Genomic DNA, 27919 nt, shown 5'->3' on the forward strand with positions numbered 1-27919 from the left:
GAATATTTAGATAGTAGTTTTGTTTATTGGTTTGTTTGTTTGTTTGTTTGTTTTACCCATTGAAACTCATCTGGAGAAAGCTGACTTTCTCTTTGCCATCAAGCATGCTTCATGGTTCAGAGTGGGGCCCTGTGTCTGCTTCCCTTTCTCCATGATGGGCCCCAGTCTGGCTTGAACCTGTGCAGCTCTGATGTGTTCTGTCACTGTCTCTATGAGTTCATATGTGCATAAGTCCTATCGTGTTGGGGGAGGAGAAACACCATCAAATATATTGTATGAAAAATTAATTTAAAAAAACAAAAGTAGATTTTTAAAGATCTACTTTTACTGTAATGGAACCAGACTAAAATCATTTTTTACTTAATTGTAGCTCATTCAGTTACATATGTATATATTAATTTTTTTATGTACTTACAATATACATTTGTGACTTGTGTACAATTTTATTATTTATTTTCACCCCCTAGTGTATCATAAATATTTTCTCCTATTGGGTATTTTTAATAAATCTCATTCCATGGCTACATATTTTTCTATCAAGTACATGGTCCATGGTGTAATTAACTAGCCCCTCATGGCTGAATATTAGGAGTGTTTCTGCATTTAAAATAAATTCATACATAATTCTGTAATGTACATTTTTATATATAAATCTTTTTTTCTGTATGCATGATTATTTTGTTTGGCTAGCTTCCCAGAGCAGAATTACAGAGTTAACGAGCAGGAACATTTTTAAGGCTTTTGATACACATTGCCAAATTACTTTCTAAAAAGCTCAGTGTCAAATTACATCCTGGTAAAGATGCATAGAAACACCTCTTTTATTTCACCCTTGCCACCAGCGCATATGGCAATGTTTTTAACTTTTTTTTTAAATTTTGATAAGAAAACACAAACGTCTTCCTAGCACAAACTAGAGTTTGCATCCTTTTTTTCAAGACAAGTGAAGTTGGCTCAACAAAAAGAAGACGGAAGGATGCTTCCTGCTTTCACAGCCTCTGTTTATTAAACCTTTTCTAAGTGAGAGAGACAGTGGGAAGTGCGGCAGGGCTGTTTGTCTCCTTTGGCAGCTAGGGGGTATTGCCCTCTCCCGGGGAGATGGAGTCAACATTATGGTGGCCAGTCAGGCTGCCAAGCATCTCCCTGGCTGCCCCAGTCTCTCCCAGATTTGGTTGGGTTTTTTGTTTTTGTTTTTGTTTTTAAGTTTGTTTGCTTGCTTACTCGCTTTAAAACAGGATCCTACTGTGTAGTCCTGGCTGGCCTGGGACCTGTGATCCTGCTTACCACAGCCTCCTGAGGGCTGTGATCATGGCCATGTGCCGCAGCACATCTGGCTCAGCCTCTCTCTCACTCCTGTTGTAGCAGCTCTCTGTGTCACACCAATGTGGGCGTGTCCTCTCCCAAGCAATCCCTACTTTAAACAAAAACCATTGAAATATTAGCAGGCTGTACTAACTGGTACAAAACACTGCTGTTTGTGTGCCCAGAGTATTAAGTAAGGTGTGTATGACAGACAATCATCCAGGTAGGAATTTTTCTACATATTTTCTTCTTCAATTAAGGGAATCTTAGTGTGAGGGCACCAGCAATAACAAACTGCTGTAGACTAGCTGACTGAAGCAGTAGACATTGCTCTGTGTGCTTGAATCCAGAAGTCCAAGGTCTCAGAGGATCAGATGGTCAAGTTCAAAGGTGGCTCACTTCCAAGTTGCAAGGGATGGTCACTGTTATGGAGTTCACTTAAATCCAACATAACTTGAGGCTGGAGAGATGGCTCAGGGGTTAGGAGCACTGGCTACTCTTCCAAAGGTTCTGAGTTCAATTCCCAGCAACCTACATGGTGGCTCACAACCATCTATAATGAGATCTGGTGCCCTCTTCTGGCACTCACGTGTACATGCAGGCAAAACACTGTATACAACCCCTTTTTTAAAACCCAACATAATTCAAACACCAGATCAATGCAGATGACAAAAAAATTTATTCTAATCATCTGCTACTGATCGATCAGGGCCACAGAACAGACTCAGGAGCTGAACTGCAACCCTGAGCTATAATATCACACAATATTTAAACTTGCAAATCATAAACATCTGTCCAAGTTACTATCACATCTTCCCACCAGTCAAGATAGAAACATGAACTTAGTTAACCTGCCAGCAAGATGGAGAAGTTGTCCCTGAGATGGCTGGACTCAGGCAACTGTCTCCTTACAATCACCTCATGGTATTCTTCTGTGGCAGGGAGGCAGCAAGCTTGCTCTCTGACCTCACTCTGCTCCTTAGGCCTCTTTCTCATGTCCTCTAAACCCCAATCCCATCATACTGTGGGTTTCTATAACAATTTTAGGGGGATACAAACATTCGGACTCTGGCAATCTATAATATATTCATAGAGGAAAGATGGGAAACAATGCCAACAATATCTCTGTGTTATTTTTTTTATTGGAGGTGCATGGATGTCTTGCCTGCATGTATGCATGTGTACCACCTATATCCTTGATATTCCTGGAGGCCAGAAAAGGACATTGCATCTTCTAGGGCTGGAGTTACAGATGGTTGCTAGTGGCCATGGGGGAGCTTGAAACGAAACCCAGATCCTCTGTGTCAGAATAGCCAATGATATTAGGCACAGACTCATCTCTCTAGCCTCGATGAAGTTACTTTTAAAATATTAAGATGAACATCTGTTTTACACTTAATTCTTGAAAAGGCCCTGCAGCAAAGATACTGTTAGTTTCCCCCGTGTATTGGGAGAAAACAGATGGATTCCCTAGTGAGTAAACAGCAGACCTGAGGTTTGAACCTACAGCCTGGGTGCCCTCCAGCCCAGGCCTGTTACCAAGGGGCATTCCTCTAAATCTCTTGGCATTCTTCTTCCCATACTGTGTCAGCATTTTTTTTTTCAAAGCTGGGGACTGGCCATACTATTTAATATACTGCTTTCATCAATTAATATTTTCCCATGCTGCTTTCCAGTCTTCCTTCTGTATTGTACTCTTACACAGCCACATTACACACTGCTGATGTCCTCGTGTGCAGACTGGTAAATAATTTCAAGAATCTAAATATTTGGTGGCTCCTTTGCTTTTGACTGCAGGGTAAAACATTTCAAAGGACAATATGTGCTTGAGTTATTTTCAAAAACACGTTATCAACACAGGGAAAATGCAACTAAAGAGCTGTAACAGGCCAGGGAGGTACCTCAGCCAGTAGAGTGCTTGTTGTGCAGACACAAGGATGTGAGTTCAGTCGACTTGCCAAAAGCTGGGTGTGGTGTCCATCTTTCTGGTGCTGGGGAGGAGAACACAGGTGTCTCCCTGGGCCGCCATGCCTGGATCAGTGGGAGGCTTCTGAGGAACGGCATTCAAGTCCGGCTTCTCATTTCCTCATACCTTGCATGTGCACACACACACACACACACAGAGACACACACACACAGACACACACACACACACACACACACACACACACACACACACACACAAAATGTTCCCATAACATGCCAAATAAGTTAATAGCCTTAACAAGTCTTTTAAAAATTTTTTTAAAAGTATATCAGTAGTGACAGAGAAAGGAAAACCATAGCACATTGTTTTTTAAAAATATTTTATTAATTGATTCATATTATATCTCAATTGTTATCCCATCCCTTGTATTCTCCCATTCTTCCCTCCCTCCCGCTTTTCCCCCTACTCCCCTCCCCTATGACTCTGACTGAGGGGGACCTCCTCCCCCTGTATATGCTCATAGGGTATCAAGTTTCTTCTTGGTAGCCTGCCATCCTTCCTCTGAGTGTCACCAGGCCTCCCCATCAAGGGAACATGGTCAAATATGAGGCACCAGAGTTCATGTGAAAGTCAGTGCTCACTCTCCAATCAACTGTGGAGAATGTCCTGTCTGTTGGCTAGATCTGGGTAGGGGTTTGAAGTTTACTGCACATATTGTCCTTGGCTGGCCATAGCACATTCTTATACAGAGACGAAAGTCTCAGACCTGTGTTCTTGTGTCAAAATGGTGCTAATCAGTCCTACCTGGCCCTTAGCATTGGAAACTTAAATACATCTTACACAAATAAGTGCAAAACAAGCCATGGCTATCTGGACGACATCCCCACCCTGAGGAAATGGAGGTGAGAAAGCTCTGGTTCCAGCAGACACCAAGGGAGAGACTCCATTCTCTGATTAGCTCCTAGCCTATTGTAGACAGCTTGCTGGGGTTAATCCTTGCCTTTGCACGAGGCGCTCTGACCTCAAGATATAAGACCTGAGCTGTAGGCCCAACTCTGCCCTGTCCTGCTAGCATCCCCCACTACTCTGTGTAGGAGGGTCACTCCCTGTATCCTTAGTTAACTCATCTCCGATTTAGAGGTGTGAGGTAAAGTGACTACAAAGGTCCTTCTGTGAGGTTTTGGCCCTGGAAGACAGTTCTCTGCGTGATCCCAGTAACCATCTCTTATCCTGCCCAGCTCCCTTCAACCCAGTGTTTCTGCCTCTGTCTCCCTGCATCCAGGCCCTGTGCAATGGTGGTTCCAGACTTTGAGCTGATCTGTGAGATCATGCTGGTAGCAGAAGGATTCATTGAGGCCCGAGTCCTGGCCAGGAAGTTCATCACTCTTTACCAGCTGTGTAAAGAACTTCTCTCCAAACAGGTAAGGCCTCGGGGGAGGCTGATGGCCAAGCACCATGCTGTGGCCCAACACGAAACCAATGGGCTAGAGGTTTCTTGCAGAGTGTCTGGCCTTCTGTGCAATATGAAAAAGCCCTGGGTACTCGTGCGATAGAAGTTTGTGTTCAGTGTTCAACTCAGCCCTCTTTCAAAGTTTTCGAGCACTGAATTATTTTTAAAATAGAGTTCTTAATAGCCTTTCTCAGACAAGTGCCCCATGAAGAATGTGGCAGTGGCAAGTGACAGTCCCTGAAGAGAATGGCATCTTCCTGAAGGGACATGAGATGGCCTGCGTGCCGGGAGTGTCTTAGAACAACAGCTCCATGTTGTCCCTGAGTAGTGTGAGGTCCAAATGCCCTCTCCTGAAGGCAGGCCCAAGAACCAGCATCTTAACAAAGCCTGGACCTGTGCCTGTAAAGTTAATACTCTGAATGGAGAATTTCTAGGTGTCAACGACAACCCAAAAAAGCCTCCCAGTGAGTTTCACACCCCATTTGTATATGTGGGGGGGTCTCTCTCTCTGATCACCTACCTTGTCATGGGTGCTGTCAGCCCTGTTACGTAGTTACAAGAGAGAGGAATCAATCCTGTTTTCTCCATGCATTTTCATTGTGTCCTCCCTCTAGGTTGCCTGTTACCACTGACCTACAGGCCTGTGACTTCTGTGCTCACCATTCTGTCACAAGCCTCTCTCTCTCTGTCTGTCTCATGCCTAACTGAATATTGTCAGCTGGGTACCCACCACTCTCCCTGTGTCTGACGAGCATCTCTGCTCAGTACACTCAAAGCTGCTCTTCCCTGCCTGCTCCCACCTTCTTTCCCTGTTCTTGACACAGTATGTGAGCTAGGGGAATGATGAAAGAGAGAGGGCACAGCGTGAGCCAGGACCCAAACTAGCAAGCTGCTCCCAGGCTTTTCTGCTTCTGGATCCTTCCTTGGGTTCCTCTCTCGGCTTCCCTCAGTGATGAACTGTAATCTGTAAGTCAATCCTTTTCTTCCCAAGTTGCTCTTGATTGTTTTTACAGCAACAGAATGCTAACTAGCACATGCTAACCAGAACACCCGTGCTTTCTCCTACTCCCCTCTGCTGCTCTAGTTGCAAGTCCCCACGTCTCTCTGTTAAACTCTTGTAACCTGCCTCTAGAGTAATTTCACTGCTGGTGATGGAACTTCCTCAACCCGTTTTTGAGATCCCAGTTGAACTAAAGTAATTGTTTTCAAATGTTCCTCACTGGTCTTAGCACCGAGGCAGGCTTCTGCTCCCTCTGCCTAAGGCTGCGGAGCTCTATGCTCTGCCTTCCTCGACAGCTCATGCTCAGCGCTCTCGGGCTGTGTTTCTTCCTGCCCAAGTTGCCACAGAGTTCCCAGAGATACACTATTCGTTCACCCTGAGCCTGTAGAAAACTTGTTTTCTTGGACTTTTACCGCACCGCCCCCGTCCCTGTCTGTGTGTAACTTACGGCTATTCCTCCCAGTGTTATTTAATGCCTTTCCTCCCGGAGACTGTCTCTAGTCCCCAGCCACCGGGTGCAGCCCCCGCATCTTTTGTCTTCACTGCACATGGGAATTTATTTATTTATTTATTTATTTTTTTGTAGCACTTATTACAGCCTGAATTATGGGCTGATCTGGTGTGAAGCAAAGCACAGACTTGAAACCCGATCTATATGAATTCAAACTCTGTACTCTGAACCACCTCCCCCCTCACTCACCATGCCATGCAACCCCTGGTGTCAGTTTTCTGATCTATTTGCCCCAGACTCTACTATCAGCTCTGGTGGTTTCCATGGGGCTCTTGAAATGTTTCATAGGGTTGGGAATCAAACCTAGGAGCTCGCATATTCCAGGCAAGATTTCTGCCATTGACTACGCCCCCAGCCTCAGGAACTATACTTTTCAAAACTATTCTCAGTGAGTTTGGAGACCTCTAAGGAAAACCTCAAGCTCAGCCTGCACCTCCTCTGACAGCTAAGATGCTCTCTTCTTGACAGCCCTCCCGCCCTCTGAATATATTGGGAACAGCCAGATCCATTTGAAAATCAATGGTTCTCGCTCATCCCCCCCCCCCTCCACTGGGAACCCCATCCCCTTGAATGTTCCGTGTCTGCTTTGTTATCATAGCTAGAAAAATGTAGGCAATGCCAGACTAGTGTTCGGTGTCCAGAGACTTATTCACCCACCCTCCACCTTGGCTGCAGTAGTGACCTGTAGCATGATCTGCCTGTAATTGCGTAGCCCACGCAGCTGATGCTCCACTTCCTCAGCTGTGCTGTCTTCCCACAGGATCACTATGACTGGGGACTGCGGGCCATCAAGTCCGTCCTCGTGGTGGCAGGCTCCCTGAAACGGGGAGACCCCGACCGACCAGAGGACCAAGTACTGATGCGCTCCTTGAGGGACTTCAATGTCCCCAAGATTGTGACAGATGACATGCCAGTGTTCATGGGTCTGATTGGTGACCTCTTCCCTGCTCTGGATGTCCCCCGGAGGAGAGACATGAACTTTGAAGCTGTGGTTCGGAAAGCAGTCTTGGAACTTAAGCTCCAGGCAGAGGACAACTTTGTGCTCAAGGTACATGAAGCTTTCCCTGACGAGCCTTCTCTGTCTCTGAGTTCTTCTTTTGGGCCACGAGTTATTTACTTCACTCTTCACTCAGATGGAGTTTTAGCTGTACAGATACATACCCAGTTAGAAAGAACTCAGTTTACTTAGTAGTTCTTGCCTGGGGGTGGGGTGGGGCACAGTGTGGAATGCCAGTGGGAAGACAAGAGAAAGAGGCAGCCCTGTGCATTAGCCTCGAGGGAAAATGAACTATTTAGTGCTAAAGCCCTCCAGAGGAAAAGCTGGAACTTTACTACGGTACATCTTGCTGGTGTCTTTAAGACCAATTTGGGGTGATTTTCCTCTGCTGCAGAAGCCGCAAGAGCCTGGGAAACCGTCTCCCCTACTCTCAAACAGTGGCTTAATGAGGCAAGTTCCATCTGGGTCTGATCTTTAATTGATGTTAAAATAGTCTCCAACAGAACAGGACCTGCCTCTCTAATGAGGAAGCCCAGCTCCCAGTTTAAGCCTGCAAAGCACAGACTGGCAATGAGGCGAAGTAAAAGCTGCGTAGGCATGAACTGTGCCACCATTGCGTTAGGGACAGGATTCGCTGCCCTTCTTTCAGTGCTCAGGACACAGAATTCCCTGCATTTCTTAGGGCCCTCACCAGTCCTGGTTTTCTGTGAGCCCGTTATTTTCACGTGTGAGTTTTCAGAATGTGATGGTCACATGGTATGTGTGTGGTGTGTGTGTGTGTGTGTGTGTGTGTGTGTGTGTGTGTGTGAGAGAGAGAGAGAGAGAGAGAGAGAGAGAGAGAGAGAAATGCTAGAAATGAGTGCATTGCATGGAAACAGGTTTACCTGGCAGCGGAAGAGAGTTGCTACAAAGAACAGCCAAGGTTTCCAAGTACAAAGCCATAAATTATTCTTCTGGTCAGATAGTGGGCGTGAGAAACACACGGCCATCGCTTTAGAGTTCCCACACGGGATTTATATTCTGCCTCGCATTTGATCCGCACAACAACCTGAGGCAGATAATACAGAGGCATTTCACAAGTGAAAAAAGAAATGAGCCTCTGCGAGACAGTACAGGGAGGCCCTTTCATGAGGGAGGCAGTGTGGCCCCTGAAGGGAAGTATGGCGAAGGTCTTCCAGTAGGAGCAGCCAACACTCAGGGTGCTCCCTGGTGGAGATTCAGCCCCAAGTTCAGCAAAGATAAATTTATGATGGAATTGCCCACACCCTTCCTGTTACACTAGGGCGTGTGTTTTCATTGCCGGGATTCCATTTTACAGAGGAGAGGGAAGCGTGACCTGCCCTTTGCAGCCAGTGGATCCACCCGCACTCTCTCTCTCTCTCCTGCCTTCAAAGCCCAATGCATAGACTGACTTTTGACATAAAGTAAGGTATGGTTGCCTTCTAGTTAGGCTAAAAGGGGTCAACAAAGGGGTGTGTTACACAGGCACCAGCGGGAAGCCTAGGAATGGCAGGATTTGCTCAGGCCTCCGTGACGCTGGGGGAGATTGTCTTTTAGAAGCTATAGGGACATGGAGTATGGATGATTCTGCTTTAAGGATGTTCACCAAAGCGCCTCCATTTTATCAGTAGCAGCTATGGAAAAAGAGAGGGAAAAGGGAATAAAGCCAAATGCCATAACTGACAAAAAGAAAGACAAGATACCTACCGGAAGGAAAAAAGCTGAAGAACATGACAGATATTGAGGTGCTAGATTCTCTGACAAGACTCCAGAGACTCTGGAAAGACAAGGCCTGCCCCGATTTTTAAGACTTTGGGTTCATCGGCATAATGCCTACATTGACTCAGCCTTGGTGAGGACCAGCATGGTAGGCAACAATGGCAGAATATGTTTTCAGTCAAGCATTCATGTCTCAGTACAAAGCTGGAGAGCCCTGGGTATGGCCAGGTTCAGGAATTTCATATAACTGTTTTCTCAAGACAATGAACCAGGGTCTCACAAGAAACCCTAGCCCCTTGTGATACCATGTCCCTAAGTTACCTAAGCCCCGATCACCACCAGGCCCTACCCCTGGAAGTCCTGGCTCCCTGTGGTGAGCTGACAATCAATTAGTGAGACGGGAAAGTAGCCACTGTGATGTTGTCAAGGGCTGGGATGCAGGAAGGGCACCTGTAAGCAGAAGGCAGAGACGTGGAACCCAGCATCCGTGAGCTGCGTGCGTGTCATTGTTGGGGCAGCCTGGCTTGGGCTGGATTGCCAAAGGGATTTTTAAGCCTCTCTAAGGATTTTAGGACTTCTCCCCAGTGCTCTAGGTAGCCACTGGATGGGCAGAGGATGACAGGAGCTCAACTACCTACAGGTCTCTTTGTTCTCTTGAGCCTCAACTTAGTGTCCATCTGCACAGTGCTTTGATGCTGCCATTGTCTCCGTGGTGTTTTCTGCCTCCATCCTTCCCAACCCACCCAGCCAACATCACACTCCGCATCATACTGCAAACCGTTGTTTATGCTGTCATCCTCCCGCCCCTGATGTCTCCCAAAGTATCCTCCCTGTGCATCCTCTGGACAAACTCCCATTTACCTGTGGAGCCCTGTTTCCAATGCCCTCTTCTCTGGAAAACTTCCCGCATTCTTGTCGTGTTCAAGATGAGTGACTCTCACAACGCTTTGTAAACACGTGCTACTTTTCACCCCCGTACTGCGATTTCCTGCGTGACTTTCTTCTCCGTTAGACCAGCGCAATCGTAATGCCGCATCTCTGATACCTTCTTAGAACCTGGTTGGCCGCTGATACCCACATGGGCGAGTGAGAGGGCCGTGATGCTCTTGCATTTTAGACCCCCACCATGTTTGTGATAAGCACTCTCCCCTTATGGACGTCAAGCCTCAGTCCAACACCAGCTTTGCTCACAGCACAGCAAGCGTCCGTGCGTGATAACCTGTCCCAGCTGCCTTTTCTCCCCTCCCAGGTGGTCCAGCTGGAGGAGCTGCTCGCCGTGAGGCACTCCGTGTTCGTGGTGGGTGGTGCCGGCACCGGCAAGTCACAGGTCCTGAGGTCTTTACACAAGACCTATCAGATCATGAGACGTCGCCCCGTGTGGACTGACCTCAACCCCAAAGCTGTCACAAACGACGAACTCTTTGGCATCATCAATCCGGCTACTCGAGAATGGAAGGATGGTAAGAGTGAGACGCGCCAAGACGAAGCCTTTCTGATCCGTAGAGTGAGTCCCTGTCGGTCTCAAAGGTCTAGAGGTGAGCTGCAGGGAAGAGGATGCTGAGCTGGTCGTGGGGACCACCAAAGAAGATTAGAGGAGAAGCCACTCTGGGCTGGGGAGAGAACCCTAGCTTTCCAAATGTCTCTCCCCTGAGAACTCTTTAGCTCGCGTTTATAAAGGTCTTTAAAGTACCTCAGAGTGGTCGCATTGCCTCATATGGATCCACGGGATGCGCAAAGGAAGGGAAGCTCATGGCTCATCCTCAAAAAAAAAAAAAAAAAAAAAGTGGCACCTGCCAGCATCCAGTACAGGGACCCTCCCCACCACAGGCACCGCCCTAGCAGTGGTGCAAAGGATGCCTGCTATGGAACAGAGTCTGGACCTAGTCCCTGGTGACACCTGGGATGACCTCTCTACCCTAGAAGGGCTTGTAGGCTCATATTGCCTTCCACAGGGCTGCAGAGGAACCCTGATCCCACAGACCCTGTGGTCTGAGTGAGAAGATGTCAGCCTCTCCTAATGATTCAGTGTCTAACTTCATCATAGGCAAACTGTCTGAACTTCTAGAGTGTGGGAGTTTCAGCCAGAGGCAACTGACGAGCTGCACCTCTGAGTTTTACTTCTCTTGTCCGTGATGCTTTCCTTCTTATGGCTCTTTGTTATTATTGGTGTTAGTAATATTTGCTGCTATTATTGCTTTGGCCTGTATTTTGCTTCCCTTTGTTACTTTGTATCAGTGAGTAAGCATTCATATGTACATGCACAAGCCCCAGAGACAACTCTCTTTGTGATACGTTATGCGTTTTGCTAATGATATCTCCTGTCTTGTGTCTGTAGAGCTTCATGCTGAGTCATATAATGCATTTTTTAAAAAGAAATTATGTGTGTCTCACTCTTTTAGCAGCTGGAATTCCTGTTAATTTGTAATTCTGTCTAATTTCCAGCTGCAGATATAGGATCATAAATTTTTTTCAATAAGGATTCTTTTACATTAACACTTCTTAACCCATCTGGAATTTATGTGGGGGCTTAGTATGAGGCAGTGTAGAAAACCAGCTTTATTTCCTTCGAGATGGGCCATTGATGGTGCCAGTGCCATTTATTAAATAAACTATTCTTTCCGTCTGAGCCTGAACACCAGCTTGTCATGTGCAAACCCCAGGCACCCTGAGCTCTGACTCCAGGGTCTCCAGTCTGTCCCACTCTCATATTTTCCTCTTCCTAAACTACTTGCATTTTGTGTCAGCTACAGTCATTTTGAAGCATATTTTACAAATCAATGAAGCACGTTGCCCCTCATAATTCTTTTATAACTTTCTTGAATACTCTCAAGCACTTGTTTTTTTCCATACTAAATTTGAGCTTGATACTATATAATCCAACATTTTAAACCGTTGCTGAAAATTCTAATTAAAACTATATTAAACTTATACTTTATGCTTGGCAAAACTGGTAGAGACAATGTAGAAATCAAGTATTTGTATTCAGTAAATAGCACAATTTCCAAGCAAATGGAATCAATCCTTTCATAAATTTTTAGAATTTGTTAAAACTGTAGTATGCTATTTTTGTTTTTTGTACTCCCTTTTGAAATCATTTAGTACCAATAGAGAGAAAAGGAAGTGTACACACAGGTGAGTCTTCATATATATCAATCATTGGATTCAAAATGATACATAGTTAATTCAACTTTGCATTCCATAAGTAGAACACATTTCTTTCTTGCTTGATTCATGGAACAGATTAAAAGGTTTAAAACTCAGTTGCTTCAGAGAAAGTTATATTGAATTCCAAGGTCTAGTGTTATAGGCTACATTCTCTGATAATGCAGCAGAATTGGAATTAACTAGCAAAAAATAACCCCAAACAATCCTCCTACCTGGAAAAAAAAATGTTCCCCGTACCTGAATCAGAAGGAAAATCAAAGCGAAACCCATCAAAGAACCAGTGAATGGGATGATTCACACAGAATCCGCAGACTCCTTTGACACTGCAGATTCAAAGCCTAAAATGACATTAAACTCTATCAAGAAAGTAAACTAGAAATAAAGGAAGTCGTTATCCATATCGAGTAATTAAACTGAACCTGAGGGAGATGAAACTGATGAAGGCAAAGTCTGAAATTAGTGAGAGGAAGACAAACCATCAAACAGAAACAAACACCGACAAGACAGCACTAAATATTGGTTCTTTTTAAAGATCAATAAATTTATTGTGAGTTTTCTTGGTGGGGAAACAGTATATACTATCTTGTGCAAACAAGCGTATGTGCATGTGTGAGAGTGTGTACGTGTGTGTGCCTGGAGAAATAACTCAGTCATTAAAGTGCTTGGCTTGTGAACACCAAGGCCTGAACTACATCCTCAGAACCCACATTTGAACAAGCCTGGCAGTGGTGCATGCTTATAATTCTAGTGTTGCAGAGGGGCATATTGCTCTGAGCCTTGCTAGCCACTGAATCTATCTTACTGAGTGAGCTCCATGCCAGTGAGGGACCTCGCTCCAAGGAAAAGTAAGAGCATAGTGCCTAAGAAGAGCACCCAAGGTCATCCTGTGTAATCTACACACATTTGCACATGTATGAATGTCCTCAAATAATTTTTCATGCGGTGATTACAGAACAGTGGATACGAGAGTTAAAGAGAATATTTAAACAGATGACATGGTGTCTGAAATAGATGAGCCCTAACAAAATGTAAATTGACAATAGTCACCCAATAGCAAGTAAGGAACTTGATTAAACTACTGAAAATGAACATGTAAAGGTAGCAGAGACCAAACCAACTTCAAGCCATAAAAAGATGGCTCAGAAGTCATTTCTGTGAATCCAGAATAATTTTGATACCAGCTTTTATGTAGAACCAAAGGAAAATCATGATCTTATTGCTGTAGATGCAAAAATTCTAAATCAAATAATGGTAAATAGAATCCAGCAGTCTCAAAAAGATAATTGAGCCTTTATCAAGTATAATGCACTCCTAGAGTGCAGGCCAGACAATTGTTTCTATAAAACAGTCACTAAAAGCATTGACAAATTAAAAGAAAATAGACTGATAAACAGATACTAAAAGTTCAATAGCTACTTCTAACAGATAAGTCTAGGTAAAATTGGATCCAATGGGAAAACCCCCAATATGATAAAGACCTTTGTACCTAAATGTGTCTAAAGCCCAAAGGAAAACCCACCTTCTCTGAATAATTATGCACAAACCCTCTCCATTAAGAAGGGGAACACGTCAGGAAGCCTTGTGACAATGTTATTATTCAGCCCTGCTCTGGTGGCTCAGAGAACACAGTGAGGCAAGTAAAGTGGAGCATATAGTATAAATTAGAGGAAAACAATGTGTTTTTTTAACTCTGCAACTTTAAAGTAAGAAAAATCTAGAAGACATTATTCACTAGAATTAATAAAACAATTTATTAAAGGTAATTGAACATAAAATATATAAACTTTGGTAGCTTTTCTCTCTACTAGCAATAGCTAGCAAGAAGAGAAAACACAAAAGGAGAAAATCCCATTTCAAATTAACAGCAAAACCTGAAATATTCAGGAATATTTTGGCCAATGAAATAGGTTTTTAAAGCTGTACAATTTTAGTATTGGCATAAAACAATATGTGAATAAATTCTTTTAAGACAGACCCTCTTATTTAGTAGGAGAGTTTGGTATAAAGATCAATCCTACCCAAATTAATATAGAGATCCCCAGATAATGACAGTGACAATAAAAGGATTGCTTTTCAAAGACCATCAAAAACATTTGCTAAGGCTATGATTGCAAAGTCCAGAAAGTTCACCTCAAAAACCTTGAAGTAAATCTCTTTTGATGCAGTCACTTGCTGAACTGATTCACTGGGTTTTTAGTCACTTAAAACTCTGAACCCTCATGAATTGCTGCTGCTGTTTTGTTCTTACTGATGTTCTGTAATTAGTCTGGTCCACAGAGAGTTGTGCCTCAGAAATGTGTCAGCCTTTAGGTAGTGCAAGAACTACAAAACAGCTGGGCGTGGTGGTGCACATCTTGAACCCCAGCACTCGGGGAGGTAGAGGCAGTTGGATTTCTGTGAGTTCTAGGCCAGCCTGGTCGACAGAGTGAGTCCAGGACAGTCAAAGCTACACAGAGAGACCCTGTCTCTAAAACAAAAGAACTGCAAAGTTGGGTCTGCCCTGTCTCATCTGTTTGTATCTCCTGAGGGTTGTAACCAACACAGGAAGGCTGGAGAAAGAGGGTGTGTGCAGGATGGAAAAGAAGCTCTCTGTGATTCCTTTCAGGGCTGTTCTCCTCCATCATGAGGGAGCTTGCCAACATCTCCCATGATGGGCCTAAGTGGATCATATTGGATGGCGATATAGACCCGATGTGGATTGAGTCTCTGAACACTGTCATGGATGATAACAAGGTATCATGGTGGGGTGTCCCCAAGTCATCCATGTTCATCTGTGGTGGATGGGGGCGGGGCAGCGGGACTCTGTGTAATGTTCCCAGGGTGACAATACAGCTGGAAATTCTGATTCTGCGTGTTGTCCAGCCTAGACATACCAATGTCTTCAGTGGGATAATACCCCAGGACTTACCTGTCCTCAAACTAACCTGTTTAAGGGGCCTTGCCACTGCCTACCTATTTGGGTATGGTTTTCATGTCTTTCAGCATCCCCTGTCTGTGGATTCATTTAATATTTAGAGCTGAAGGGAATCTTAGTCATCCATTCAAATCTTTTTTATAATTCATTTCCCTTCAATAAATAAGAAAACTAAATATCAGAAACATCCCAAGTCTGTCAGACATCCTCTGGGATGATAAATGCCTATCTCCAGAGAGTGAGTGTTATTTCTTACAGTGGAAACTAACTGCATCTCCATAAAAATGGCTGTTATGCTGCTAACTGCTTCTAAACTTGTTTAGAAACCATGTCCAGATTGGAAATGTTCAGATGCTTCCAGCATCACAGAATCATTAGACTAAATGCACAGATTCCCAGTGGGGCCACTTAAAAGGAAGATCAGAAATATAACACAGAAGTCCCTTTCTTTTTATAGTTTTATTGTTCCAATATGGTCTGGTTTGTTCAAATTATCAACATCAATTTGAAGTGTTTAAATAACTTTTTTCCAAACTCACTGAGGAGCAAGAGTGAAAGTAGGAGGGGGTACAAAGGAATAAAAAGAAAGGATTGTTGGAGAAAATACATGGATATGGGGGGACAGACTTGTAACCCAAACACTCAAGAGGCAGAAGCAGAAGGATGTTGAATTCAAGGGCACCTTCGTCTACATAGTGAGTTTGCGGCTAGCCTGGGCTCCATAGTAAGTCCTGAGTGGGGTTGAGGGGTGGCAGGGATCAGTTCTGTCTGTGTTCTGTGCTTCTCTGCCAGAATACTGAAGACTGGAAAAGACACATATTTGACTCACAATTCTAGAGGCTAGAAGTCTAAGATCAAGAGGTCACATCTAACGGAGGCTTTTGAGATGTGTAATCTCATGGTAGAATGGAGAAGGGCATGAGAAAACAAGGGTAGAAGAACGCAGACTCAAGCCCTTTCGTGTTCACCATTAATCCATATATGAGAGTGGAGGCTTCAGGGCCTCATCACCTCTTTTTTTTTAATATATTTTATTAATTTATTCATATTACATCTCAATTGTTATCCCATCCTTTGTATCCTCATTTTCCTCCCTCCCTCCCTCCCATTTTCCCCTTACTCCCCTCACCTATGACTGTGACTGAGGGGGACCTCCTCCCCCTGTACATGCTCATAGGGTATCAAGTCTCTTCTTGGTAGCCTGCTATCCTTCCTCTGAGTGCCACCAGGCCTCCCCATCCAGGGGATGTGGTCAAATATGGGGCACCAGAGTTCGTGTGAAAGTCAGACCCCACTCTCCACTCAACTGTGGAGAATATCCTGTCCATTGGCTAGATCTGGGTAGGGGTTCGAAGTTTACTGCCTATATTGTCCTTGGCTGGTGTCATAGTTTGAGCAGGACTCCTGGGCCCAGATCTGCCCATCATAATGTTCTTCTTGTAGGTTTCTAGGACCCTCTGGATCCTTCTATGTCCCCATTCTCCCATGCTTCTCTCACCTAGAGTCCCAATAGGATGTCCTCCCCTCTGTCCCACTTTCCTGGTAAGTGAAGACTTTCATGGGACATGCCCCTTGGGCTAGTGTCCAGATATCAGTGAGTATATACCATTTGAGTCTTTCTGCTTCTGGGTTAACTCACTCATTATGATCATTTCTAGTTAAATCCATTTGTCCACAAATTTTGGGGAATTCCTTGTTTTTAATAGCTGAGTAGTATTCCATAGTGTAAATGCACCACAGTTTCTTTATCCATTCTTCTACTGAGGGACACTTAGGCTGTTTCCATGTTCTGGCTATTATGAATAAGGCTGCTATGAACATGGTTGAGCAAATGTTCTTGTTGTGTGCTGGAGCATCTTCTGGGTATATTCCAAGGAGTGGAATTAAAAATTCTGCTTCTTATTTTGTTTGGGGGAAAACACTCAAAGTGTAGCATATCCCAGCTGAAGAGAACCCAGCAAACCTCACCATGAACCACTGCATCTTATTAGATACTTTTTCCCCACTGTGACTGGGTACCTTACAGAAGAAACTTAAGGGAGAAAGGACTGTCGTTCATCCATCCATTTTGTCATGATGAAAAGATACAGCAAGGGGAACACATAGGGACGGGTCTTCACATTTTGGCTGATGGATGCAGAGTACAGGACTGGAAGTAGCACCCTGGTATAACTTTCACAGGCCTGTCATCAATGGCCCACCTCTGCCAGACAGACCCCAAGTCCCACCAGTACCACCAGCTGAGGACAAAGAGTTCCCATGAGCCTGTGGGCCATTTCACCTTCAAACCGTGACAGCATCCCAGCTCCATCCTAAGTGATTACCCCTCCTGTGGTTTCCAGGTACTGACTCTGGCAAGCAACGAGAGGATTCCCCTTAACCCCACAATGCGTCTCCTTTTTGAGATCAGCCACCTGCGCACAGCCACACCAGCAACTGTCTCCAGGGCAGGTATGACGGAACCTTCAAGTCAAGTGGCTCAGTTGAGGCAGGTGCTCATGGGCACACGTTTGCTTTGGCACATGCTGAAGAAAGCTCCAGTCAGGAGCCACGAACCTGATCCTTCAGAACTCTGGCCAAGTTCTAAGCCCTTAAGCCATGCCCACAAAGGCAAACAAGCATCATGAGACGCAGGCCACGTGACTTTGTACCTCCAGAACAAATGCTGTGTCTGTGGAGGGGGGAATAGCCCCTGATCTGGATGGTTGTCTGTGGCATGGGGGTGTCTTGAATCTGGTGACACTCAGTCCAAGGCTGGCCTCCTTGTCAGCAGAGATAAGCAAGCATCACCAGTTTTCATCTACTCTGGCTGCAAGTGGCAGTGCGACTTTAACTTTCCTGTCTCTACCTGCTCAATTTATTAGCAGAGACAAGGGGGCAAAGGCGCCTTTCTGATGAGATGACCAAGGTAGAAGTAGGATGCCGTGGTTGCTAGGATCTTACCGAACAACAGAACAGAGCGTGAGAACCGTAGAGATCCTTTGACGGGATGGGTGTTTTGATGACTGCCATCACAGTGATCGTTTCACCAATGGATTCACATATTCAAAACTAACAAGGAGTGTACATTAAATGCATGGTGCTTTTATATATATATGTATCATTGATATCTCACTAAAACTACTCAAAGCTTTCATAAAATAATGTAAAAATAAATAACAAAGAAGAGAAACTTTATGATCTCAGACATAATAATAGTAGATCTTCTCTGAGTGGCCATACTGAGTTTTGTGAACATAGGGCTGGAGAGCTGGCTGCCCCCCCCCCCTTTGTTCATTTTCCAAGGTGACCGTGACAGGTCTAACGCATTACATAAACTTGGTAGCTTTTGAAACAGCAAAAGTGTATTTGCCTGTGTTTCCATAAGTCGGATGTCCAAAATGAAGGCCAGCAAGGTTGTGCTCCCGGCAAAGGTTCCTGAGAACATTACTCCTTGTATCTTTGAACTCAGGCAGCCCTTGGCCTATGAACCTGTCACTCCAGCCTCTACGTGGATTTCTTAGCTGTTTCTCTCTCTCTCTCTCTCTCTCTCTCTCTCTCTCTCTCTCTCTCTCTCTCTCTCTCTCTTTCTCGGACTTTTGCAATGATACTGGCAAATGTCCCATTTAGATAATCTATGACAATCTGCTCTTAGGATGTTTAACTCACTTAAAGGTCTCTGGTAATTAATGCCAAATTGGGAATGTCCAACAACTAAGACACGGCCATATTCTAGGGGACCTCAGTTTCCCTCACTGTATGTTTGCACATGCTGACAAGCATTGCTGATCAACTCCTGGCTTTCTTTCCTCCTATCTAGACTTGACCCCAGGTTCTTTTTCAGCACCACTCTCCCTTAACCATTACTTGGTGTTGATCTTCAGCCACAAATCCATGGCCTCTCTAACCTGCGTGGGGACCCAGTTCTATAGCCGGTCTTCTACACACTTTTAAGCCAAGAAGCTGACTTCCCTGGGTGAGGAACCTCTTTGACATGCATGGAATACTCACTTAATCGTATTCCCCCATGCACTCAGGGATCCTGTACATAAACCCTGCAGACCTGGGATGGAACCCTCCAGTGAGCAGCTGGATTGACCAAAGGGAGGTCCAGACTGAGAGAGCCAACCTGACCATCCTATTTGACAAATACCTTCCAACCTGCTTGGACACCCTCAGAACCAGGTAGGCCAAGACACAGGAAGGAATTCCATCAATGCAGCCATAAAGAAGCTGCTGGCTCACGGCTGAAGCCCTGCTGATGTTCTGTCCTGTTCTTAGAACCAGGGCCCCACAGACACAGCAGTTGGCAGAGGAAAAGACACATTAGCATGGTCATATGATGACTATTGTCAGACAGACAAGGGTAGGGATGAGGGAAGAAGGGAGAATGGTTTAAAGTGCTCTTCCTAGAGGCCATGTGGTTATGTCTAAAGGAGGCAACTGTCTATAATAACTGGCAGCAGTCCTGAGGCTGAGAACCTTTGGTTTTCAGAGCAGACAGCCTGCCCTTCCACCTAGACCAGGGGTAAAGGATACACTTCTCAAGGACATGAGACCTACTTCTTGTTTCTGACTGTGTGTAATAGTGTGGGATCAAATGTGCTATGTCACTTGACCAATCTTACCAACACTAGATTCAGGGAGTTTGCTTTTACTCTGACGGTGACCTGCATCAGTCAGCTTTCCACATCTGTAAAAGAGAAGCACCAAGAAAGATCTGTCTTGGCTCTAGCTCTGCAGTGATTGACCATAATCAACAGACCCCGTTTTGAGGGCGGCTGTAGAGACACATGGGTGGTGCGTGCGGCAGAGCCAAACCATTCATTTCACATCTGGGAAGGAAAAAAAAATCAGACTGCTGTGTCTTCGTGAAATTATATCTGCAGTAACCTAAAGATGTGGCCCACTGTGCCCTCCTCTTGAAGGCTCCCCTGCCTCCCAATTGCACTGAAATGAAGAGCAAGCTGCTAACACATTGGATATTTGTAGATACTCAAGATTCAAACTATAGGAACAATGGTCACTTAAATAAAGAGGCAATTATGCTTGACTTAGCAAAGAAATATTACAGCAAGAATAGTACATGGGTCAACAGAGAAGTCCCCAGGCTTAAAGCCTACTTCTCTTTCATTTACTTATAATTTATTGGCTAATATATGTGTTTGTGTTCATTTTGATTCATTATTCTGAGACCCTGGGACCCATCACCATAATTTGGCCAAGAATGGCCATCAGAGGCGATATTGATAAGGCCTACCTACCACTCAACATCTAGTTCCTTAGTCACCGGCCTCTCAAGCACATTGTAATTATAGTTGGTCACAGGGATAGAGGCAGTGGGGAGGGAGAATTCCAACAGGCAGCAAGGTCACAGGTGACCCAAACACTCTAACTGTGTGAGCCCTACCCCACCCCCACTCTAAAAAGCAGATCTACCCACACTAACACTGTATTCTGTATAACTAGAAACAGAGCTGGGGTCTACTAATTGAGACAGTAGTGTGTTTTAGATATTTAACCAAACATTGATTTTGATGTAGTTTCTGTATTTGGGGGTTTCATAATTCTTCTCCACCTTTGAAGCCTTTAAAAAGCCTTCAGCCCCTGGCAGCTCTGGGCCCTGCATCCTTTATATCTGATGCATCTCTCTGGAAACCAACTGATTCTTGAAGTGGTTACACCGTGTGTCAAGTGAGCAACCACCATGTGCAAAGCTATAGTAGCAAAAAAGTGTGAGGTATTAGCAAGATGGGCTGGTGTTATGTGACACAACTTTTCATGGGGAGACATACATGTGTCTATTTGTGCCAGATAGGGGGCCCATAACAGACCAAAGTACAGTTGCCTCCAAATGTCCAACCTGTTGAACCTGTGAGTTTTATTGGGGTTACTTACAGGAATATGAGCAAGAGATTGCTTACAGGAGCAGAAATGACTCAAAGATAGTGGCATCACCAAAGCCCACCCAAGCATGGGTGACAACTCACAAAAACTGGTAACGTTGAATACACTGCACAGCCTGTAGGCAGCTCAACAGGGTGGAGAGTGTCCCTTCCAAGTGTCTCAGTTGATCCAGGTAGTTACACCTGTTTCTGATTCTTCCAAGCAGCTAGTCTGGTCTCAGACTCTTCCATGCACCTTGGCTTGTCTGAGAGCGACTCTCTGCAGTCTTTCCTATTTATATACCATTGAGGAGGGAGGGATCTATTGAATCTGGTCAGTTTGGGGGCTTCCTGAATGGATTTTAAGTTGTTCATCTTCTATCTTAAAGAGCTTCCCTGCAGAATAGAATGTTCCAGTCTCGAAGGAAACTGCTATGTAATACCTTGTCCCTTTTATTTTAGTGTCTCCTGGGACCCTGGGTGATACCAACACATAATAAGATTTTGCTTTGTTTTGTTTTATTGCATATATTCACTGTACATGCTACTATGTACATAATGGCATTGTTGTGCAACTGTATCTATTGCACCCTCAGCAGCTTTCCTTCATAACCTTCCCCCATGCCCATTGGTCCTCTTTGTTCTCCTGGACAAGTTTCACTTTTACTTTCACATCAGGAATGCACACGTGCTATAATGTGTTTATATAAAATCTAGGAATTACAAATAAAAAGATACTTGTCTTCCTGAAACTAGCCTCACCTGCTTACTATGGCCATCTCTAACTGCATTCACTTCCCTACAAATGTCACAGCTTCGTTCTTTATAACAGAAGAAAGCTTTTGTTGTGTATGTATGCCACATTTTCTATCCTCTGTTACTGGACACCCAGGATGAGTCTATAACTCAGCTATTGTGAGTAGTGCTTCAACTCTGTGAGATGCTGACTTGGAGGTCTTCCAGTAAGTACCCAGGACAGGACTGTTATTGTTGGGCCACATGGTAGACATATTATTAGCGGTTTGTTTTGTTTTGTTTTAGAAACTCACCAGTAGCTTGACTGGTTTACATTCTACCAGTAATATTATATATATAGAAATTTTATAGATATTTCACCGAATATATAGATTACCTCTGTAACACATTCACAATGTTAAATCTTCACATCAGTAAACACGGAAAGTCTTTACATCTTCTAAGCTCTTGTTCAGTTTCTTTCCTAAATATTTTAAGTTTTCGTTATTGAGGTCCTTTGCTTCCTTAGGGTATGTCATTGTTTATTTTTGAAGCAATTGTGAGTGCAATTGTTTTCCGTATTTTTTTCTCGGCATGCTGGTTTCGAGTATTTAGGAAGGATACTGATTTTTGGTAATATTTTATACTTATTTGAGAATTTCATATAATATATTTTAATCATTTTTACTTCTCCCTCCTTAAACTCCTCCCAGATCCATGAAACACTTCCCTCCTCACCTAACCTCCCTCTCCACAACAATTCTTATTCTCTCTCTTTGAAAAATAAAACATTAAGTCCAGTTTGGGTTGCCCAAACACTCTTGAGTGTGAGACCTGCTCTGGAAAGTCTCTGACCTGCCATAAGTCACAGGCTTAAAGAAAACTGACTCTCCCAGTCCCAGCAGCTATCCAATGCCAAGAGGTTTGTGCCTACCTCTTTTCCCCAGGCTGAGATTTTTGTCTGGCTTGAGTGTGCACTGGCCTTGTGCATGTGGTCACAATTATCTTTAATTCATACATGCAACTGACATGTGTGTCTAGAAGGCACTGTTTTCTTATAGCTAGCCACTATCTCTGGCTCTTGCAATCTTTCTTCCCCTCTTCTGCTATGGTTCCTTAGTCTTCCAAAGAGAAGTAGAGACTTCCAGTTCGGGGCTTAACACTCCACGGTCTCTAATTCTTTCACACTGAACAGCAGTGAGTGTCTGCATTAATTGCCATCTACTGTAAGAGAAGACTGAGAGACTCACTAATCTGCAGGTACAGCAATGAGTCATGGGAGTTGTTTGAATACTGTGTGCATTTAGCAAAATATTAGTAGGTTTTCCCCCAGGGCCTATGACCTATCTATCCACAGGTGATTGGCCCCAGTATGATGCTGATTTTGTATATTAATTTCAATGACAGTATTAATCATATCTAAGAGTTTTCTTCAGGAATTTTAATATCATCTGCAAATGAGGATAATTTGACTTCTTTTCCTGATCATATTCCTTTCATTTACTTCTATTGTGCTAGTGCTTTAGCTAAAACTCTTGAGTAAGAGTGGAAAGAGTGAACATAGTGCCTCTGCCTTAACCCTGACTTAAGAGGAAATGCTTTGAGATTTATCTGTTTACTACAATGTTGGCTATAGGTTTGTGATATACAGATGTCATCATCTGGAGAGATGTTCCTTCTCTTCCTATTTTTGTTTCAGAGCTTTGATTATGGAAACAGGTTGGATTGTATCAAAAGCTGTTTCTGCATCTTCTGGCATGGTCACATGCAAAGCTAGCATTAGGCATAAAGGAAAAGAGGCATCAAGGTGAAGGAGAGATGTAGGTGAGGATACAGCATGAACGCAACTTATCTTACTTCACAGAGTCCAAATCTCAGGTCCTTCGGTATTCCTTCCCAGGCTCCCAGATGCTGGCCACATCTCTGATTAAGCTTCAGGAAATCTGGTAGTAACACTGGCCCTTCCCCAGGTGGTCCTTCCTACTATTGGCCACACCACTTGTTCCTCTGCAGACCCTGACTCTGACTTGGTTTCCACCCCACTGACTAATATGTGCTGCTCTGATTCAAAGTTTCTCCTCAGTGGTTTACAAGTATTCTAGACCAGGTGTCAATATATAGTCCCAGTGCCACTTGCTCTGAGTTTCTCAAGAATATGCCCCTAGGTAAGATCTAGGTATGAGATGTGAATGGTGGCACACATGTGTAACCAGGGAACTGTGGAAGATGTGGTAGGGTTGAGTTAAAAGACTGGTACAAGATTGAATTACAAAGCAAGATGACTATCTCAAACAAGCAGACATTTACAAGAAATCTGAGTCAGTGTCTACAAAGTTCTTCTCATTGTTTGGTAATAAATATATGTATACTAACTTCTACACACACACACACACACACACACACACACACACACACATACACACAGGACACATTAGTGCACTGAAAATTTAAAGAAAGAAGCCTTATTTGTAGTGAGGATTTCTGACTCCTGAAGCACTGTCCCACAGTGAGGAAGGGCAGTGTTCTTCATTGCTTCTTTCTCATCCTCAGAAGTATCTTCTCATGTCTCTCAGAGCTGAAAGGAAAAACTGCAAAGAGCAAGTGAGGAAGGAGTCAGTTGGCTGGAACTGTGTATCCATGGCTACTATAACTATAGAAGATCTCAAACTCTTAACTCCTTCCTTTGGGAGATGTGGGAACTCCTCGTGCCCTCCTTATCACTAGCATACCCCATGTACATTTCTTGAAAGATATGTGCCCCACTATTTTATCCATTGATGTGCTACTGGTCACACAAAATCCTACAAGGCAATCCTATAGCCTGCAAACAATACCACCTGCACACAGATCACGATGGATTCCAGAAAACCCTTTCTTCTTCCTTGCTTTAGCAACTGGATACCTCAGCAAGAAACCTTTCTACAAAACACTCTCAGATCCACAAGAACCTTGGGATTCTCAGGCCCCACAATTCCCAGCTCAGAGCAATCCAAATGAAGTCTTGTCCCTGCTTTTTTCTTATAACAACCTCTTTTTTTCCTATTGGAGACAAGGTGTCTCCTGAAAACCAAGTTTCTTACTACAATCCTTCTTTGATCCCTAATACCACTAAGAATCAAGAGGTCAAAGTTGCAAGTTGGTTCCACCGGGGTTGTTTGGAAACTCATTTTGGAGCAGAAAGGCAGCTGGCACCTCTTACTCTGGTGCCTTATTCAATATGAAACCAGAGATAATGCCATTTTATTATGTTGTCACTAGCATGTAGTGAACAAGTGATGGGTGGCTCATTGGGACTTTGCTTCCTCGTTACCCATGTAAGTTACATCTACTATAGACCACACAATTGTGCTGTTGTAAGGACTGCAGACAGACTAGAAGGAGCTACAGGCAAAAAAAACACCAGAGAAAGTAGATTCTGGGCAACTCAGAGACCCAAGGGAGGTAAATGACTCTTAAGGTGGCCATTGATAGTGCTGTTCCTCTGATAACAGTGGTGGACTGTGACCCTGCCTCCCATAGCCTAGGAGGACAGCATCCCATGACAGATGCAATGTGGATTGGGTATAAACTTACATGATATATACTGTTCATGCAGGTGGAGGGGTGTGTGTGTGTGTGTGTGTGTGCGTGCGTGTGTATGAAAGAGAGAGAATGTGTGAGAGTATGTGACTATATGAGTGTACGAGTGTGTGTGCATGTGTACATACATGCGGTGCTGGATATTGACCCAGGACCTTGAGTACACCAGGCAAGCTCTCTACCACTCAGCTACATCCCCAGCATTTAGTTCTACTCTGAGCTTTGAAGAAATTACAGGATGGGTAAAAACAAGAACATTAAGTCATTCTGCCCAGCCTCCTGCACTCCCCAAACACTGGGAAGGAAATTTCAGTGCAAACAAGGGAGAAGAAATGAAAAGATGGCAACAAAGGACAGCTGAGACAAGATACCTTATCTAGGAAGGCTCTGCGCTCTCATTTTTTAAAGGAAACTGGCCCAGGAGTAGCTGTGGCTAGTGAAGGCCTCCCTAGTACCATAGGCCTCCGTGTGCCCAAGGGACATGAAAAACCACAAGCCCTCTGAACCCAATGGGCTTCCATGGCTGTGCACTTGAACCTAAAGAGTCAAATACTCATGGAGTCTTAGAGCCTTTCTCTTTCTTTCTCCCTCCCTCCCTCCCTCCCATCCCTCTCTCCCTCCCTCCCTCCTTCTCTGTAGATTTAAGAAGATCATCCCAGTCCCAGAGCAGAGCATGGTCCAGATGCTGTGCTACCTCCTTGAGTGTCTCCTGACCAAGAAAGACATCCCTGCAGACTGCCCCAAGGAAGTGCATGAGCTCTATTTTGTGTTCGCTGCCATCTGGGCATTTGGCGGTGCCATGGTCCAAGATCAGGTAAGATGACATGCTCAGGTCAACACCATGTTGGAGTATACATCTGGGGGAAAAACTGACCCTCCCACAAACTTTAAACGTTGCCCCCACCCCGGTGGAGGCCTCACAGGCTGAGACAGAGGAGGATGTAGTGTGCTTGGGGAGCTGTTGATTTCTGAGCAGGGGAGAAGATCTCTGCATTCATGGAAAGCTGTGCAGTGTTGGGGCTTAGACAACTCCAGGGGTGTGTAGAGGATTCTCTGCCAGGTGACTTGTGTTCTATAGAGAGGGATAGGAGGGTGGTGTACCATAGACACCTAAATGAGGGGTGTATATTCAGCCTTCTAGAGCTCTTCAGAAGGACTGGCTACTCTGTGGCCAGCCAGAGTTCCCGCCCCCCGGGTGTCTCCATATCCTTTAAACACAGAGAACGTTGGATCAAATATTTACTGTGAACGGGAAACCAAGAGGTACTTATCACCAGGTGTTACCAGTGCAGTCTCATGCTGTTGAGGAATAAATATTGACTCAGAATATCTTGGCATTTGATTCCCTAACCCTTTCTATACCCATAGCCCCTTTCTTTACTTTAGTATATTTTATCTAGATATAACATATTCAAGATTATGCAAGCCAATGTTTTATAACTGGGTCTATCATGCAGTGTTATAAAGACGTCAAGAACATGGACTATGTGAGCAAATTTTTAAATCCATGTTAAAGTGTTGTTAACTATGGGCACAATTCTGTTCAGATTTGTTCATCTTGGACTTCTTCACTTAGTATGAATGAAACATTTGACCCTGACTTACTACTTTCTGTTCCCCACAGTCTCTGGCTATTATTATTCCGCCCTCTGCTTCTATGGGTTTGCCTATTTTACATTCATTTTATATATATGTAGAATTAGTCCCTCCGTGTCTGACTTATTTCACTTAATACCTCCCTGCTAACAGCACATTATCATAAAGAGATTATATGTTTGGTTTGCTTATCCCAAAACACAACAATAATAACAGAAATTAGATGAGTGGAAGGCAGTTGGGAGGGGCTGGATAAGTTTATACATTGATTATGATGATGACCTCACAAGTGTGTACTTAGCTCAAAACTCTCTAAAGTGTACACATTGAGTATGTGCAGCTCTATGCATCAATAAAGAGGTTCAAAAATAAACCATTGAGAAAAGAACGAAAATGAAAACAAAAAAAGACGGAAGGGAAGCAGGAAAGGGAAAGAGAAAACATTCACAGGACTTGGGCTGTAACTGTCAGTGTTACCTGGGAGACTGTGGGGGAGAAACTATGGGAAATACATGTCTGCTAGCAATATTCTCCTAACCTGAAAATTCAGCTATACAGAAGTATTTGGTGCTATCTCACAACAGGATGCCAGACAAGCTGTGGCCGCTACAGAGTTATAATTTACTCATTCTGATTTGGATTGACTGTGGGACTAGATGTGTGTAGTGGGGTGTGTGTGTGTGTGTGTGTGTGTGTGTGTGTGTGTGTGTGTGTGTGTGTGTGTGTGTACGTACACATGTGTGCACATGGATGTGGAGGTCAGAAGTCAGTGTCACATATCTTCCTCAATTGCTCCACAATTTATTTTTTGAGAAAGTCTCTTACTGTGACCTGGGGCTTATTGGCTAACTAGACTAGCTGGCCAATATGCCCTAGAGACTCCCAGCTCTGAGATTATAGGCATGTACTGCTGTACCAAACTCATCCATGGGTGTGGGAGCTTGAACTCAGGTCCTCTTGCATGGCAAGCAGTTGACCAGCTAACCATCTTCCAAGCCCTCTAGAGCTCTTTTCCCAAGAAAACTAAGAAGTTTCAGCCTTACAGGACAAAGCCGTATTTGAAGAATCTGAGAAGGCAGAGGGGTGAGACCTGAGAAATAAATACTTTGCTCCTTCATGGGGAGAGCGCTGGCTCTGGTGCCCACCCATTACTGCATGCT

At 44.2% G+C, this 27919-nt stretch overlaps 1 protein-coding gene across 2 annotated transcripts in view; it reads left to right on the forward strand.

Moving 5' to 3' along the window:
* The window catches only part of DNAH9 (dynein axonemal heavy chain 9), a 318017-nt gene that overhangs the window by 119963 nt on the left and 170135 nt on the right, over window positions 1–27919 (forward strand). For both annotated transcript variants that reach the window (XM_084761565.1, XM_084761566.1), the window contains 7 exons: window positions 4512–4650; window positions 6951–7238; window positions 10156–10366; window positions 14677–14804; window positions 17328–17436; window positions 19002–19149; window positions 25803–25977. In XM_084761565.1, coding sequence (XP_084617691.1) covers window positions 4512–4650; window positions 6951–7238; window positions 10156–10366; window positions 14677–14804; window positions 17328–17436; window positions 19002–19149; window positions 25803–25977 — 1198 coding nt within the window. The remainder of the gene's footprint in view (window positions 1–4511; window positions 4651–6950; window positions 7239–10155; window positions 10367–14676; window positions 14805–17327; window positions 17437–19001; window positions 19150–25802; window positions 25978–27919) is intronic.

Source organism: Acomys minous (genome assembly GCF_964271855.1).
Source record: "Acomys minous genome assembly, chromosome: 16".
NCBI lineage: Eukaryota > Metazoa > Chordata > Mammalia > Rodentia > Muridae > Acomys > Acomys minous.